Here is a 19,683-nt window from a genome sequence, read left to right on the forward strand (position 1 = left end):
GTTTACTTTACATAGCATAGGTATATCTCCGGGGCCGCCATCTTAAATTTAAGTCACAATAAGTAAAATTAATTATTTGAAAATGCATGAATTCCAGCTGTTGTTGAAAATATCTGATTACTGTTGATATTATAATGCAAAGAACCAACAACAAATTACATAAACATTGCTCAAAAAGTTGTACTATTGACTTAGTGTGACTTAAATTTAAGATGGCATCGCCTGGAGATTTACCTATGCTATTCTTGCGCAGTTTTAAAGTTCTAAATGCCTAGTTTTAAATGTCAGCGCTCTCCGGATTCTACCAATGAAGTGTGGATCTACTTTAAGCCTTGATAACGGTGAAATAATTATTCATTTGCAGGTGCAAAATATGCCCTGTATCATCCATTCTAAAGCATGTTTGGGCCTAGTGCACAAAATACTGGATCTTGGAAAGCTGCGGGAGAACGGAGGTGGGCTCTTCAACAATGGTAAGTACTTTTTAATCACGTTTTAATACACCCAAAGTCTATTTCATACCAGAGTTCTCCTTTAACATTGTTAACATTGGTAGCAATAGGAAAAATAAAAAAAATTAATTAATGTCAACACACATGTCATTATTTATCAAGCTTTTATTGAGTCTGTTTAAGAGCATTAGTCGATTCAGTCTCATTATTTTTACTAACTTAATTTTGTGAAATATTAAAAATCATTAAAAACAATAATTATCTTTGCAATGGCATCAACAACCCAGAGCCTAAAAACACCTGTTTGAAAAACAGTGCCCCATTCCCTCTCCCTGTTTACACTGATCTCCTGTCATTCTGAATAAAACTCTTTAACGCCCCATTACTCCACACGCATCTCCATCTGTTTTGTTAATTCACAGGGGGAAAGCTGGGCAGTGCCCTGTCTCATCGTGGCCAAAAAAAATAATTGTCTGTTACAACAAGCTGCATATTTCATTAAAGGTTTAATGAACTATGATTTTAATTGTTTTTATTTTTAGTTAGCATATAGCTGAAATCTAATGTTGGTTGTATAATAGCAGCTGCATTCTATTGTGATAAACTGTGTTTTATATTCAATTAACGTATGATCCGATTAGTCGACTAATCATAAAAAATAATCGGTGATTAGTCGACTATAAAAATAATCGTTTGTGGCAGCCCTATACACAATATTGTTCACATTATTTTGTCAGTCAGATAAAATGCATCAATAGAAGCAGATTATTAAAAATAGTATTCAACTACACCATACTCAGTACACTCTTTTTAATGAAACTCAAGGTCACACTTTAATGTAAGTGTACATTAATTAACAGAAATTATGACAGAACATCTCAACCAATTATTAATTGACAGTAGTTAAGACATTATGAACCATTACAACATTTTAAACTGATATCCCTATTCCCTATTATTTACAACATTCTTAAGCATTGAATTTAGCAATTAGGTTAATAATGTGTTAACTAGTGTCAATTAATAATTACTTGACACATTACAAATTACCATTAATATTTAACAATGTTTAATACTTTCGTGAGTATTGTTATTGTAGTTGTTATTGTAAATTGTTTTCAAACACAGACAGCAAAAAACATTTTTTTTTATTTAATTGAATAGCCATGATGAGCTCAGGACAATCATACTATGTATCTCAAAAACAGAGTTTATTACAATTCAACAAAATATTATCATATTGCTCACCCTCACTTTGCTTAACAAATACAGTCGATAATGTTTAACACTAATGTTTAAAAGCTTTGATTGAACCAGACTATATTCGATTCAGGGTAATACTGATCAGCTGCAGTTAACAATGCACTCACTAACACAGGTAGTGACTGATAAACTTATGGGTGCTCATTACAAAGTACAGTGGATGTACTTTGGATGTGGCTTTTTTTAACATTAGGAAATCATACAAGATGAATTGTAAGTGTTTAAAGGCTTAGTGTTTATTTTTAGCCTTTTAAGTCAAGAGTTTTATATTTTACATATTTTGTGTTTTTAAACCTCTGCAACATCTGTGATTATTTAAAATTAATTAAACCTTAGGTAAATAAAAAATTATATCTAACATTAAATAAGTAATAAAAAACATATAAATTATAAAAACACGAATAGATAGATGTGTTCTGTTTCCTTATTTCCTTAAGTTCAATTAATATTTTACCTGTGTAAAATGAGATGGGTGAGGGGATAAAATTTTAGATTTTTTATATATTTTTTTATTCTGCAAGCAATAATTTATATACAGCATATATTTTAATTATTGCTCAAAAGGTTGATTTTTAATATTGTGTAAGTATTAGAATATTATGGCAATTATGGGATGGTTCAGGCTTTAAAGGGTTACTATTCATAATGTGAGTCATGTTGCAAGACCTACCTTGCCATACAGAATATTAAGATAAATTAAAATCTTAAATCTCATCATAGTTCAATCACACTGTGTTAAACTGCAGATCTGCCTGATTCCAGTTCATGCTGGAAGAGAACGTCCTTGAAGAAGAATAAAGATGGCCGTATTAAACACACTCAGCCATGCAGGCGGCACTCTGGCCTTTTGGAGGATAGAGCCGAGCGTGTAATCCAGAGAGCTGCTCAGCACTGCAGATACTCCTCATCTGAGTGGAGTGTCCTCCGCAACACTCTGTAACTCCCTCCGTCTCACACCAACACCCTCCCTCACCCCCTCCACACACACACACTCACAAATAGACTGCACAATCAGTGTCTGCCTCACCTTCTCTGGCCTCTTGTATACAGCTGGCCACTGCGAGCTTTCATCAAAGTACAGCAATATGTTCTGACAGCAGCGTGACTGCGAGAGAAAGAGAGAGAGAAAGAGAGACACTTCATAAATGACCTCTGCCACCCAGTCTCATCCAGTACAGCAGAGAGCGAATGAGAAAGGGCTGTAAGTGAGTGAATCAGGTGAGAATGGTGCTAGTAGAACAAATCAATAAAAGACAGACTGCATGTAATGAAAAAAAAAAAAAGTACTGCTCTCCACACAGCCGATCAAAGGTTTCACATTCATCAAATCCACAGAAGAAGGGCTGAATATAATTGAGCAATAGGCTATTATATAAACTAATGGGTTTCAGTGTTCAGCTGGCCTGTAGCAGTAGTGCTGTAGCTCTGAAGCAGTGCTGGACGATATGGCCAAAATGTACATCACAATGTACAGCTCTGGAAAAAAATAAGAGACTACTTAGGAATGATGAGTTTCTTTTATTCTACCAAATTGAAAACCTCTGGAATATAATAAAGAGGAAGATGGATGATCACAAGCCATCAAACTAAGCTGAACTGCTTGAATTTTTGCACCAGGAGTGGCATAAAGGTATCCAAAAGCAGTGTGTAAGACTGGTGGAGGAGAACATGCCAAGATGCTTGAAAACTGTGGTTAAAAAACAGGATTATTTCACTAAATATTGATTTCTGAACTCTTAAAACTTTATGAATATGAACTTGTTTTCTTTACATTATTTGAGGTCTAAAAGCTCTGCATCCTTTTTGAATTTTGGAGAAATGTTGTCTGTAGATTATAGCAGCGTTTCTAAACCTTTTTTCTATCACGACACCCTTTAAAAGTATGCAAAATGTCAAGGCACCCCAGTTTACAATGTTGGGGGGGGGGGGAGGGGGGGGGGGGGGAGCTGGCGCAATACTTCAGGTAAGCACGAAGGGTGTTGCTGGCGGAATATTTTATTTCAGGTGAGAAAGGGGGGGGGGGGGGGGGGGGTCGTTTACAATTAGCGGGAAACCTGCTGACTTTACAGTGTGTCCGAATTTAGGGGCCGCATCCTTCGGAGGCTGTATTCGAAGGCAGATTGCGTCACAGCTGCGCAGTAATACACCGCCTATCTCTGTGGGTCGCATCCTTCAGAGTATGCTGCCTGTGAATTGGGACACACCCCGACACGTGCTGACTCTGGAAAGGAAATATGCACGTGAGGCGCAATATTTTGACGGCACCCCCGATGAAGCCAGACGGCACCCCAGGGTGCCGCGGCACCCTGGTTGAGAAACACTGGTTTATAGAATAAAAAGTAATGTTCATTTTACTCAAACATATACCTATAAATAGCAAAATCTGAGAAACTGATTCAGAAACTGAAGTGGTCTTTTAATTTTTTTCAGAGCTGCATTTCCTAATTTCATTCTATACAAAATAATTCCGCTATCAATATGAACAGTATAAAGCCACCGTCTGTGGTGTACGTCTTCACACACTGACAATGACAGGCTGTTGTTTCTGCTCAGCTTGAATGCAGTGAACTAATGGGAGTGCCTTGTAATAAACATCAGTCTCTTAATGAAAAATCCAGGCTCATTTTTATAATTTGATGCACATTTATTTATGTAAAAAGCCCACCTAAATGCTTCACAGAGTATTTAGGTTTATTTAATACTTTTAAAATTACTACATGATTACTTATGTGTTCCTTTATTGTCTGGATAACTTCATTCAAGTATTCATTTGCAATGTGGGGAAAAAAACATTAAATCAGAAGGTGTCCCGAAACCTCAGATTGAACTGTATATCCTGAATATATCAGTGGCATCCTCTTAAAAAATACAATAATATTGTTCAACACAGTTATCTCTGAGTCAAAAATATACTATTTATATACTAATATTTTTTATAGTTTTATAATTTTATAATTTATAGGAGACAATCACACATCGCAGTGGTTATTTTTTTTTAAGATTTACAAATATGTTTTAAACAGTAACTACACTCTAAGACATTAATAGCTAAAATATGTTGCTCTGTAATAATAAAATATACAAGCCCTGCTTAAAATGCGTAGAAATGAGATGCAAATATTAACAGAAAGTAGATAATTGAACATATTGTTATTAAAAGTTAACTTAGAAAAGTACAAATAAAATAAAAACCTAGATGTTCTTTAATATTTTTAGAGTACATATATTCATGAATAAAATCTGGTGTGAGGGCTTTTATTATGAAGCAACAGCAAATTAGCCACAATGGAGCTAGTTTACAGCTAACTGGCAATTCTACCTGTTATCTGAGCTGAATTAATAGCTGGTGTTTAATAAGAGATAACAGAGGGATGGCACTGTGCTGGTTAGTTTAGTAGGTTCTAGGTTTGATATAATATGTGGATGATGGTTAAAGTTCACTCCAGTCTTTAGATACTGAGCACAGAATACCTAGCTAACAGCCAAACTCAACTAGATTTAACCTGTGATGCTAACCAACACAGCGATCTGCCTTAACAGTAGATCTCGAGCTTGTTAGCACAGATGCTAACTGTTTTTTCTGGGCTGGATTAATCACTGTTTTTTATAAAAGATCACAGATAGAACTGTGATGAAATGATATGTGTACAATGACTGTATATTACTCAGTTCTATATATATATATGAAGCTCAGAATACCAGCATGTAGTTACCGGCCTAATGCGGCCATCGGATGAGTTCTGAGTGATGCTGAAATTTTAGGAATGCATCTCAGTTTAGTCAGACAGAAATCTGACAGTGTGGGAAAGAATATGCTGTTCATTATGCGGCAACCAGTTGTTTATCCTCATTATCCTTATTCCCTGATCCTATGCCAAAATGATCTATTTTACCTGTCGTCATGCATTTCCTCAAAGGTACCAGCTTCAGCAGTTTATCCATTTAAACCAATTACCAATGAGACACTGCATGGAGTGTCTGCATTGTTAAATGCATGCTAAAGAGACAAATGGCTTACACTTTCCTTTTTGCTTGTCTTTATCCTGATTTAATTAAAATAGTTTTCCAGGATCCTTATTTGGCAACCTTTTCACTTTTTAAATGACCCATTCAAAACGTGTATACATGAGTCAACTAGCTGGTTTACTTTCCCAGTTCAAGTCTACTCTGCCAAATAACAAACATACAGCCCTGGAAAAAATGAAGACCACAAAATAAAGACCACTTAAAAGTGATGGGTTTCTTTGATTTTACCAAACTGGAAACCACTGGAATATAATCAAAGTAAGATGAATGACCACAAGCCATCAAACCAACACGAACTGCTTGAATTTTTGCACCAGGAGTGGCATAAAGTTATCCAAAAGCAGTGTGTAAGACTGGTGGAGGAGAACATGCTATGAAAACTGAGTTCATAGAACAAAACAACAATGTTTATTTTTTATTTTACTCAAACATATACCTATAAATAGCTAAATTAGAGAAACTGATTCAGAAACTGAAGTGGACTCTTAATTTGTTTTCTGTGACAACCTCATATACATGATACAGTAAAATGAGATGTTTATAGCAATCTCATTTGCTGTAGCTTTATAGCTTTAATAACTAGTGTTATTCAGTTAGACACAGTTACTAGATCAAATATCTCATTATGAGAGGAGTAAATGCCTTTAAAGGTTTGCCATACTAAAGGTACAACACATACAAGGATAGCAAGTAACAATCTTTAGAAATAGATGATATCATTTTAGAAATAGTCATATCCTGAAATTCTGTTAATTATATTTCTTTTGTTTTTCTTAAAAAGAAACAGTATATTTTTTAGAAAAGGAAGATCTGTGAAGCTTCTCTAACCTCACAGGTATAGCAACTACAGGAAACATTTGTGTGCAGCACACAGACAGGTCATTCTGCCTTGATCAGCAGTATAACAGCATAACTCAGTGAGACAGCGGGAACTCTGGTACAGTGCCTAAGTATTCAGATCACTATAATTAATCCTGTTGGGGTGTCAGTATGACTATTCCCTTGCCTCTATGCCACTGCTAGAACTCAGAACAAAATTAATGGGCTGAGAAAGACAACAAATACAAATACAAAAAAGGCAGCATGAGGCTGTAATCTTACTTTAGGATAGCGAAACTTAAAGTCCAGTCTGCCAAAATCAGTAAGGAAGCAAAACCTTGTAAGGAACACCCAGTCCTGTAAGAGAGGGAAACAGATGAGACAGTTAGAAAAAATACTGTACAGAAAAAACACTGCTGTCAATCGAATAAAAAAATGAATAAGATTAAACACAACAATATTCTGTGATTAATCATGATTAACTGCACTAATCTTGTTCTTCCTTTAATTATGGATACAAATGTATAGTTTTTTTAGAGATTTAATCCATATCTTACATTCCATAAAAGGTAATCCACATTGTACATTAAGCAGATTCTTTTATATACATTTAAATGCCCATTATTAAAACTTGGAAAAATCTGTTCATGGTTTTCATTAATATGTTTAGTAAGCAAGTGTTATTGTCCTTTAAGAAGCACAGCCAAGTACAATATAAGATTTCTACAAACACATTGTTAAATAATGCAAATATAGTTTATCGCTATCGTCAAAATTACATAAATTATCGAGATATGTTTTTTGATCAATATCGTACACCCCTAGTGTTTAAATCACTAAATAAAACTCTTAATATGTCACTATGTTCTGTAATCTTGGTAATGTTAACATGTTAACATTGACAGCACAAGAAAAACATATTTTGAAGTCTTAGAAGTAAACTATAAAGAGTCTAGCCAATGTTGGGTTTGTTACATCCATCAAAACATGTTGTTCGCTACTTTTTTCCTATTCCTGTTTGGTGTAGTTTGATCCTAAGGCTGGATTTGTAATTTAGAGGCAGATCCATGTTGAGAAAACTGGTGAAATCTGCATGTGTAGAAAAGCCTCTAGAACTGGGACAGATTTTCCAGCCTCCCTCCCACCAGCCTTCACCATTCTTAGCCTCAAGCAAGTCACCAGTTCTCCATAGTACTTTAAATACGACTCCCACTAACATTATCTGGCTGTTATACCTGAGGTTTAAAAGCTACAGTTTAATTCATCATGTTTTTAAATTGGGCTAGATGATTTTGAGGAGGCTTTAAGAGATGGGGTTCTCAGTCTGAAGGATTTACTGGTTTATTGCACATCCTAGCAACAATATGATCTCAGCAGGAAATAAGCAAACCCTTACTGAAGATCTCTCTGGCCTTCTTCCTTCATCTTCCTTCACACTCTCAGCTACATCATGGGCTCTTTGGTGCTAAAATTGGCCCTGTGGCACTGAGAAGTCATTTTGAGAGCATTTCGCTCAGTGGGATATATTACCAACAGATGCACTTGCCCTCTAGGCAATGATAACTCTAAGCTGTAGGGTGCAATTCTGGTGTTGGACCCCAATGTTTATGGTTCAGTTTGTGCAGTTACAGCCTTACTCCAACTGCAAATCTAATTTATTTATTTGTATTATTTGTTTTATTTGAGGAATATTTGATTTAAATGCACGTTTATTGAAATATAGTGGCAGTACATGCCCGCAAAGAGCAAAAGATGATGTGTGTGAGTGGAAGATGCAGAAGGTGAATACGAGAGAGTGGGATACAAATAAAGAACAAAAGAACAAAACAATATATAGCCTAGGGCTACTCTAGCATGATGCTATTGAAAATGGTACAATGTAAAGTGCATAGTGTTGTGCTGTACATATACTGCCACCAAGTACATAACATTTATGATAATGTTATATTTTTGGATATTGGGAGTGCACTGGGCTATCTTTTATCCAGCTCAAATGAGTGGAATTTAGTCTCTGTACACTGTAAAAAAGATTTTTTGACTTTGTAAAATTAATTAAATGTATTTAAGTACTATCTACAAGAATAATCTAGTATAGTCTAGTTATTTTAGAATTTCATATATAATTATATGCACTACTGGGTGTTTCTTTGTAATTGTTTGTTGTCAAATACATTTGTAAATTTCAGTCTAAATGCCAAAGTAAAATGTACAACGTTTTTGTAATTCTTTCTTTCTTTTTGTAAGAAGCAAAACTGAAAACCATATATTTGCATACTGGGCCTCTCCCTTACTTACCATCTTTGTGTTGTCTGTTGCCCAAAGCTACCTTATCCTGGGCGTGCAGTATTACAATATATGTGTTGATTGCCAGGCCTCAGTGTTGTAGATATGTAAAAGCACATTAACTTTATTCTGTGTTCCTAGTGATCACAGTATGCTGGCTTTGAGCTACAGAGTTCACTCTTTCCGAGTTTACTCCTATACTGCTCCAGTATTATACTGTCAGTATTGGCAGTCAAATAATAATATACTAAATATGTTGAGAATACCTATGGTTAACTTAAAATGAAGTTATGTGAATATTACTAAAGTTTTATTAACTAAAAAAAAAAATGTGTGTTAAAATAAAGATGAATTGTTAGTTTAATTGACTAAAGAGACCATTTTTTAAAAAGGACAAATTGAACACTTAAGTTATTTAGTACTATTTAGTAAACCATTAAGGGTTATGGAAGAATGTGGCGCTGCATTGTTGTAGTAAAATCTCCTAATATACACTGAGTAAAATCTAATTGAATATTGAATTGTTGCAAAGTAACATTTACTGAAAAATTTGTAGTTAAATACACTTAGAATTATGAGTGAATATTACTTGAATATATGCTCTTAAATTTACTTGCTGTTTTTACGTGAAAATGGTTTCCTTACTTTTTTAAAGTAAATCATACTCCAATTTTTTTTTATCAGTGTAGGATTTGAGTTGCGTTTGCAATGGTATGAGAATTTCACAGCTAATAATAGTCTCTGAACATATCATGGTTGGAATAATTTCATAGCATGTCACTACTATCCTCAAGGATTAACAGAATAATCATAATAATAAACAGTTGTATATCTGTTATTTTGTATGTTAGCAAAAGAGGTGGAGGAAGTGTTCAGAGCAGGGGTGTGCAATATCGTATCGTAGGCAATAATATTGATAAGATTTAAATATCGTGAACAGTATTAAACCCTAAAATATAACGTGCCATATCACCCACCCCTAATTATCACATCAGGGTACTACGTTCTTGCTGTTTTTAGCAAAAGAAAAATTCACACTGTTCTCATTTCCCATTATATATCTACAAGCGACAGATTATATCTGTCTAGTATTATTCATTTTACTTTAATCCTGGATATATGGAGATATTTGTAGTGCATTATTAGTATCATTACATTTTGGATTATTGACTTCCGTTACAAATATAATAACATTCTTGTGTATTTTTTTATATCTCAGTTAGCAGTGTGCCATATCATATCATATGCAATAATATAATGTAATTTTCATTTTGTTGCAGTAGTGTATTCTTGAAAGATTTTTTTTAATCAGTGTTCTGTCATACCGCGAGTATCGTTATTGCGAAAATACCATGCAATATCATGATGTTATTTTAGGGCCATATCGCCCACCCCTAGTTTAGAATCTTCAAAAATGTCATTTGGACATCTGAACATGCTTGAAGGAAAACATTAACCAGCAGTTTTGTTACAACAGAACACAAGATGCTTTGACTGACAGATGTTTGCCAAGTGATGGGTTAAAAGGGAAGGTCATCTTACACAAGAGGGAGATCAAGGCGAGTTATATGTGCTCTAGTACTCCAGTACATATGATCTCTAATTGATAAGGCTAATGTATATGTGACTGCACTAATCTGAGACAAGTGTAGTTAAATTATCTGTGAAAAATAGTAAGAAAGTGGACAAATACGGAGACTGTTGTGGTCCAGATTTGGTCAGCATGCCACTGTAAACCCAGCAGTTGTGAGGGAAGCTTAAATCAAATCAATGAGAATTTTAATCAAAAAGATATTTTGTCTGAAGGCGGTGTTCTTATATTGACAATTTCCAAGATTCTTTTATCTGTTTTTTATTTTGGGCTGGGGTTCAGATGAGCTCTTCTTGTAGTAGGATGCCAGTCACCCCTCACTGATAAGTAAAGCCGGGGATGAGAGATAACAGAGTTAAAAGGAAGGAAATAGGGTGGTGGAGACTGTGAAAACTCAATGTGAAAACATGAATAAGGTACAAATTATATTTATAGGATCTTAGATTAAAAGGAGGGGCTTCAGGCATGTTCCCCTTCCTAAAATTTTATTTCATAACTCCACTTATTGGACATTTTAAAGGCCAAAATGTACCGTAACCTATAACACAGTGGATAACACAGTGGCAAAACAGCTCTTGGATGATTGATCTTAGTCAACATCTACTTAAAATGAACAGTCTAGCCAACTCCAGCTTGCCAAACCAGCTAAGAGAGTTAACTAGTTTAGCACTGGACCAGTAAAAATATAAATTTGCTTTTGATTCAGATTAACAGTATGACCAAGCCGACCATAACTAGCATGACCAGAGCTAAAATGAGCTGGCTTACCAGCATAGGGTCTGTTCTTGAGGAGCTTTTTAACCTTTGACCTTGAACATCAAGCACCAGCTTAAACCATCTAAAACCAGCTTTTATCTGTGGAGAAAGCTACACACCTTTGCAAGTCAATAGAAGGTGTCTGTTGTATGTTAGTATTATCCTATTGTACCCAACCAGTTATGTATTCTAAATTAATAACTGTAATTTTGGAGACCTTGATCCTAACCATTAATCTAACATGTACAATAACAATATGCCTTATTCAAAAAGTTCTAAATGCAGGTACCTTTCATAGCATCATTCTCCACAAATGGGCTATTTTAAACTCTGCAGCGCTCTTTCTAGTGAAGGTCCTTAATAAAAGTTTGGCTGTTTAGTACAGAAAATATTAATGTAGCAATAAAGCATTGTTATGCTGAACATATGTCCTTGCATGTTCTGCTGCTGCCGCTGCACTTGCATTGTTATCTGCCATTGTTTTCTAATACTGTTCCAGGTAGGAGTAGTGTAATAGTGTCTATTAAAATCACCCTCAAAACCAACCGGTATATTGCATATATAAGTATACCTTTTTTTTTTTTAAATACTTAAAATCCTTTAAATTTCTCAATAATCATCAGTGTGTCTTATAATCTGGTGTATCTTATGTATGCATTTTTCCAGTCAGGTTGTAAGGAGCAGTAAAGCCACTCTGCTGAAGTGCAGCGTTATACAGGAGTTTTAGCATTAGCCGCTAAACGAGCTAGCTCTTTGGCTGTCCAGAGATGAGTATTATCGGCCTGCAGCCTGCTGCTAACCCCGACTAGCACTGCTGGAGCAGCATTAGCATTAGCTGCACTGCACTGCTAGCACTGCTGGAGCAGCAACAGTTAGCCGCTAATGCTAATGCTCCAGTTTTAGTGGAAATCTGGAAAGCTAAGCTTACTTTAAATAAACAGAAGTGCTTTACTCACCCAAATAAACAGTTTTCAGCAGAGGAATGTGTGTAGATTAACATCCAGCGCTTGCTTGACTCGTCTGATATTTTTAAGAATTACAGTTTTATTTACTTAACTTAGCTCAGCTTTACAGATCTGCTGTATTTAGAAGAAAAACCTGGCAACACCCCTGTTTCTTACTAGTGCCGCATAATGCGCTTTATAATGTAAAGTGCACCGCATGTATAAAAATAGACCAGAAAATAGACGATTATTGATAGTGCGTCTTATAATCAGGTGCGCCTTATAGTGCGGAAAAATGGTACTCAACATACTGAGAAACAGGTAAATATTAGTAATTAGTGGACTACTGCCCCTTCTGCCCCCGCCCACATATTCATCATCCTAACCTCCCCCACCCCTCCAATCAATACAGTACTAGATATGTACTCACACACCCCATACCTGCACCACTGCTTATACTTGTACTATCATACACACTTTAATTCCCCCTACGATTGTGACATTTAAAGAACTGTATGCACTTGTTAACTTTACCAGCCTTGAGCTATTATACCTCTATATTTGCACTACTGTTATATGGGTTCTGTTTATACTAATACTGTTATTTCCTTTTTAATCCCCCCATCACACTGCACAATTGTCTTGTGTCTCTTGTCTCACGTATGTCTATATCTGTGACCTTGTTGAATAGAACATTTAGTGTCCATCTCATTCTTATATTATTTATAATTCCATTTATTTGTAGTCTAGTCGATTATCACTTTATGTTTTTTTTTGCTGTAACTTTGGGAAGGAGAGTAATGTAATTTCAATCCTTAGTATGCCCTGTTCATATGCAGTACTGACAATAAAACTACTTAATTTGAATTGGGACACAGCCGTACTCTACATCTGTGTGTTTCAGTAGTTTTGTCTCAACTTTCAGCACCTTCCCTCAATGACCTTCTTGTTGACCATTTCTATGACAACACTATAGCACTGCTAAAGCTCCTGGACAAAAGACCCCCTCTCCTTGCCCCCTCGACCAAATACCCCCAATATAGCCCAGACTGACCAGAGTTTCTTATTTCACTCACACACAAACACACACACACACACACACACACACACACACTTAGCCACAGGTCAGTCAGCCACAGTACGCAATCAGACAAGTTTCCACCCACACTGAGGACAAAAATGCATTTTCTCTTCTGTCATAGCAACATGCCGAACACTGCAGCTGCCACAGAAACCAACACAGCCCAACTCTTATTACATCTTCCCTAAAGCACTACTTTACCCCTCCCACCTTCTATTAATATCCAATCAGCTCACAAACATTTCCCTAAGACTCTGTTTAAAACAAGACTGCTGACAACATTTCTTTCCTGATGCGTTTTGTGCTGCATATCTTCATGTTAGTCAAGTTTAGTATCTACTGATACTGATATCAATCTGATACTAATTTTCCTAATCAGTCTAAATGTAATTTGCTTCTAAATAACATCATGCAAGCTTGAACACATACAGGCTTGGGTTCCAGTAGTAGGTTTAATATTTATGTGATATGTGATAGTGATTTTGGCCACCAATATTAAGTATCAAATCAGCACACCCCTAATTATTGGTCTGTCTAATCCTCACTAACAAATACCACCTGGAAATATATTTTACATTTATTTGGCTATTAGAGATTGAAAACTCTAGTATTAGAGTTAATATACTGACATTCATACTAATAGTACAAGACAGTAAAGAGTACATTGTTGGGAATCGCTGGGGTCAGAATCTCCATCAATGATAACTGTTTTTGTTACCTGAAATACATATTTTTTTATTTAAATCCCCCCCAAACAAAAATACATTTGTTATAAGAGCATAATTATGCTGTTTTTCTTTCAATTTTAGGAAAGGCAGTAGATAAAAAAGTTGATAGTGAAGTGGAAAAGTCGAATGTGTGTGGGTGGGTGATCTGGAAAAAGAGTACATAACAAAATTCAAAGACATTCTTATTAACTGCTGTTTAAATACATACACACACATATATATTTTCACTACACTAATTTTAATTCAATTCCAAAATAAAAGAGCTAATGTCACTCATTGTATTGAAATGATAAGTGTTATTTCAGCACTAATAATATCCACAATGTGATAAGAGAAAAGTATATTGTGTACATTGTGGCCTGTCCAGGGTATATTCTGCCTTCCGCTCAATGAGTGCCAGGAGTAGCTCTGGCTCCCCTGCAACCAGATGAAATAAATTAAGAGGTTGATAGTGAATGAATTTACATATTGTGTATCACAACAATAACATTTACCTCAATGTTACGAAATGCTGCTATCTAGTGATCAGGATTTAAACACAACACAACACGAATCACTGTCACCGCCAGTTTACATTTTCTTACACCCTTAATAAATTCTGCAGCAGGAAATCAACAGTGAATTTTATATAGTAGGCTCAATATAGTACTTTGTTGCTGTTATTGAGTCTAAATTAATGTTCTATTCGAATCATTTTAAATGATTACTCCTAAACTTCTCTTACAAATCTTGCAGCAGGTAGTCTGTATCTAATAGTGCAGTATCACTTTCCAGACTTCAGATGAGAGAAGTGCCTGTCCTCAGTGTGGTTAGAATCTTAAATAATGGATCGAGCTTTACTGTGACACTGGATGATGTGAATCTTGAATGAAGGTAGGTCACATCCCACAATCCTGTACAGCTCAGCTCTCGCTTACTGTAGCGCTGTTAATCATACTGCCGAGTTATGCCACTTTCTGTGCTGCTGAGATGACAAATTTTCACAAGTCATATCCCAACTCCACATTTCTATAAAAACAACAGAAATAGCAGGGTCTCTCTTTTTTTGACACTGTAAAAAACCCAGCTTAACAAAGTTTTAATGTTTTTTTTTTAGTTGACTGAGCAAAAAGCCTTAACAAAAGTATAAGCAGCAAAAAACATTTTAGAAAATGTGGTTCCAAGTGGCCCCTGATGATTATTTTGATGGTTGACTGACAAGCAGATTATTTTTCTAGTCCATTAGTCATTATTAATATTCCTCTATTGCTTCAACATGATGAAAGACAGCTGAATATGGGATTTAAAAGCCTTTGACTGCACAGAAACATTTAAAGGTGAAATCAAATGTAAATTTAAACCTAATACACTGCCTGGCCAAAAAAAATGGTCACACACTAATATTTTATTGGACCGTCTTTAGCTTGGATTGCGGCACGCATAAACTGTGGCATTGTTTCGATAAGCTTCTGCAATGTTATAAGATTTATTTCAATCCAGTGTTGCATTCATTTTCCACCAAGATCTTGCAGCATTGATGATGGTAGAGTCTGACCTCTGCACAAAGTCTTCTCCATCACATCCCAAAGATTCTCAATGAGGTTAAGGTCTGGACTCTGTGGTTGGTGGCTAATCCATGTGTGAAAATGATGATCTCATGCTCCCTGAATCACTCTTTCACAATTCCAGCTCCATGAATCCTGACATTGTCTTGGAATATGCTTGTGCCATTAGGGAAGAAAAATGCATTGATGGAATAACCTGGTCTATATTCAGTATATTCAGGTAGTCAGCTGACCTCATTCTTTCAGCACATACTGTTGCTGAACCTAAACCTGCAGACCAACTGCAGCATCAACCCTGCATCATTTACTTAGTTAAATCCAGGTGAAGACTTTTTTTTGGCCAGACAGTGTATTTAATGATAGAATTTTGGCCTTTTTGAGTATATTTTAAACATGTAAATCTAAATGGGTCCCATCAACAGCCAAGCACAACTGAGCACATTTCACCATAAATGATACAGTAGCTATATTCTAGCACTTTGTCATGCCTGATACTAAAGTACCAGAGAAGTCTACAGTAGTCTATGTACCTATAAGGAATTGTTTTACTTGTGTCCAAATTCTTCTGCAATCTGTACAGACCATACTGACAGTGTTTGCCCACTTATGACCGTAATCATTTCAATTGCTTTTCCCCTTTCTTTTCTTTTAAATCAGCACAAATGGTAATGCAAATGTAACTCCAACCCTAAGCCTAGTCTCCTAGGTAAAGAAAGGTACATGTGTTTTGGGGTGTGTTCAGTGAAACTGTATTGTGGTCATTGATCTGTATTATTTATCTTTATTTTATTTTATTTTAATTGTTGTTAATTATCAATATAACCAATAAACTCTTTAACCTTATTCCTGCGTGCAGGCTCATATTTTACCATAGTCAGAATCATATTCACAAAAAGCCTCTGTGGGTGCTGGCTTTCATTTCATCAGCTCAGGAGAACTCCACTGTTTGAAGACTGAGACTAACTGATTAAGCGAGTTAAATCAGCCGTGCTCCAACTTGATTGAAATGAAATCCTGCTGCCACACCCACCCTTTACAGATAACACTGAATACCTCATCTCTGCTCCAGTTATCAGTGATCAGTGTTTATCAGCGCTTGACCAGAGTACCACTGCTGCCCAGCTATTATCTGGGTGATGGACCTCAGCACAGCAGCGACACTGACTGAGTGATCCACCACCTGTATTATATATTAGAGGATAGCTAACACAGTTTCTGTCAGGAAACTTGGCTACCATCTCTAATTGTTATTCTATTTAATTATGTAGGTGAATGTAGCTTTAGGATGCAGTGCCTATCACAATATCTATATTTTGTAGCAGAAATAATATTATTGTAATTTTGAGATTATTTTATACCACTGATGTAATGATAGCATAATAGCATATTGATGCAAATACACTTTTAGTAATGTTTAGTTTTTGCCATTGAAATATATTAAGCAGCAAGCACCACTTTAGGGACCGTAGAAAACTACCAGACAAAATGAGTAATGAATGGGGGGCGCGGAGTGGTCCAGTGGTCTAAAGCGCTGCCACTATGAGCGGGAGGTCGCAGGTTCGAACCCCTGCTCATGCAGCTTTGCCATCAAGCTGCCGGCGCTCAGAGGGAGCAAAATTGGCCCTGCTCCCTCCGGGTGGGTAGATGGCGCTCTCTCCCCACATCACTCCTAGGGTGATGTCCGCAGCACAGGGCGTCTATGAGCTGATGTATTGGAACCGAGCCGCTATGCTTTCCTCCAAGCGCGCTGGCTGCTCGGCAACGCTGCATCAGCAGCAGCTCGAAAAGAAGCAAAAAAGCAAAAAATAAAAATGAATAATGAACAAATTTCTCAAATTGTTCTCAAAATGTGACTTATCCTGCCGAATCAGTGTTAAAATACAAAAATACAAACAAATATAGTTTACCATTGGTTTGACATCACAAGGTCACATTTTGAGAAAGTTTAAAAATTGTATTTAACACTCACCTAAAGTGACACTCACTGCTGGAGACAGATGTGATAAGCGTGAAGGAATTGTTGCTTAATCTTGTTCAAAGCTAAGTTCACTAAATATTGTCAAATATAAACAATAGGTTAAGGGATGCCAGAATTAGAGAGCACAGGCTTGTAAGTTTTACACATTCTACAGTAACTTTGGCTGAGTGTGAGTCAGATATGGTTAACAACTAATGCCAAAGTTCCAATCAGAATGGGAAGGTTACAGATGTCTGTGTATTACTTATATAAACAGTGTGAAACTCTACAGCAGCAATAAAACTGTGTTACACACTATTATTTTAAACTATGGCAATTAATCTTTGATTCACATGCATGCCTATCTATACCTGCCGCAGTCTGATCAGTATGTATGGATGCACCATTAATAATGCACTGTTCATTGCACACATTGTGCGATAAGTCGATAATGTAATTATCACACAAGGCCTAGTGTGATGTGTTTGCCCAGCCAGGGAACTGAACTGTAGTTGGCCACAGGGAAGGCTCTGTTGTTACCCATTGTACTATACCAACATTCTTGTGAGGAATGCATGAATGGATTCAGTAGTTTATGATTCTTACAAGACTAACAATGCAATCAGGAAGTCTGCTCTATTGTAATTCTAATAAATTCACTCATTATTGCAGAGACATAGAGACATTTGACAGCTCCTTGTCTATAGCTAATCAACACAGTCACCCATACTGTCTCACTGTTTACAGAGGAGGATCATAATCTCTTTGTTAGAACTGTATGAAACTCCACGCTGAACGCACAAACCTGAAAACACAATGCTCAAATACACTGATACTGATACTGTGTTGGCCTGAATATCTGCAAATAAACTACACTGCATAACCTACTGCAGTCTGAGCTGCATGTACTTAATAACCTATAGGAAAAAATGTAATTATGGAAGGAGACGCTATTTAAATATTTCATTTTTTATATTTTTTATTGATTTACCGCCATATATAAATAAAGCAGGACTTGGAAGAGCATTTTATAAATGGTGCTTTAATGTGCCTATTGTTGCTGCCCTGCCTGCACTTTCCAGCCCTCCTCAAGGTAGTGTGTGGAATCTGTTGAGTCCCATTTGAATAATCAATTATGACTGGAGCACACACATCTTCCAACACTATGTAGGGCAGGGGCTGCCATCTTCTGAACAGACTTTAGCACGCAAACTAAGGTATCTTTGAGAAGAAAGCTTTTGAACTAGAGGTGTAAGAAAATGTTGATAGAATCCAAGTATGGCAATATTATATTTTGCAACCCTGTATCCATCAAATCAAACAATATTGATTTTTAATTCATATTTTAAATGCAAAGACTTGGCAGTCTTTGGCAGTGTAACCAAGTTTCCTATACTTTGAAAGATTTCCTAATATTTGACAGTTTAACTTGTATTTACTAGGCAATATATCACAATATACTAAATCATAACCCCTGAAATCATGGAACAAGGATTAGTATTTTGCTGTGTAATAGAAGCTAATCTATGCCATACTGACCTGTGGTTTATGTGTGTGTATCCTGCATTGTGGATGTAATAATATATTATTTTACACAATATATTATCACAATATATTATTTTAGCATCAGCATCACAATGTGAGCATGCACAATCCTCACATCACAAGGTGTTTTTTGTCATATCAAAAGGAAAATTTGTTCTGGTTTTGGTTTTCCATTATATATTGAGATATTAGAGGCTAATTATGTCTTCCCAAAATCATTTTTTTAGTCCAATCTTTGATAGTATATTAAAAATATTATGACGTGTAGGGCTGCACAATAGATATCTTTTAAGCACAGTCATCACGATGTGCGCATGTGCAATAGTCACATCGCAGGACATGGGATGTCACCTAAGGCCATTAAATCAAACATGTTGCAATGTTTTGTGATTTTCTCTGTCTCTGTGTCTGACTGAGTGACAGGCTGCTGCTGCCTGAGAAGGGGGAGAGGGGGGCAGGAGTAAACATGAGGTAACCACATGGCCTTTACATGGCTGGGCACATGCTTGTGAATGCAGCGGCTGACAGCCTGTTGAAAGCTGTGCACCTCAGTCTGGCACAGTTTTTCACAGATATTTCCAGTTAAAGCCAAACTCATCCTTTTAATCCCAGAAAAACGCTCTTATTTACCTTTTAAAAAATCATTTAATGCCAGTTTAAAGGGCAGAATTTTGTTGTTTTGCTGTTTTCCTCG

The 19,683-nt window shown here is 36.1% G+C and overlaps 1 protein-coding gene across 1 annotated transcript in view; it reads right to left on the minus strand.

Annotated features, from left to right (window-relative positions):
• Positions 1-19,683, minus strand: part of tmem145 (transmembrane protein 145) — a 71,227-nt gene that overhangs the window by 28,500 nt on the left and 23,044 nt on the right. The window contains exons 2-3 of the mRNA XM_022679776.2: positions 6,843-6,917; positions 2,743-2,820 (exon numbers count right to left, since the gene is read on the minus strand). Of these exons, the coding sequence (XP_022535497.2) occupies positions 2,743-2,820; positions 6,843-6,917 (153 nt within the window). The remainder of the gene's footprint in view (positions 1-2,742; positions 2,821-6,842; positions 6,918-19,683) is intronic.

This window comes from Astyanax mexicanus, chromosome 1 (assembly GCF_023375975.1).
Source record: "Astyanax mexicanus isolate ESR-SI-001 chromosome 1, AstMex3_surface, whole genome shotgun sequence".
In the NCBI taxonomy this organism is placed as follows: domain Eukaryota; kingdom Metazoa; phylum Chordata; class Actinopteri; order Characiformes; family Acestrorhamphidae; genus Astyanax; species Astyanax mexicanus.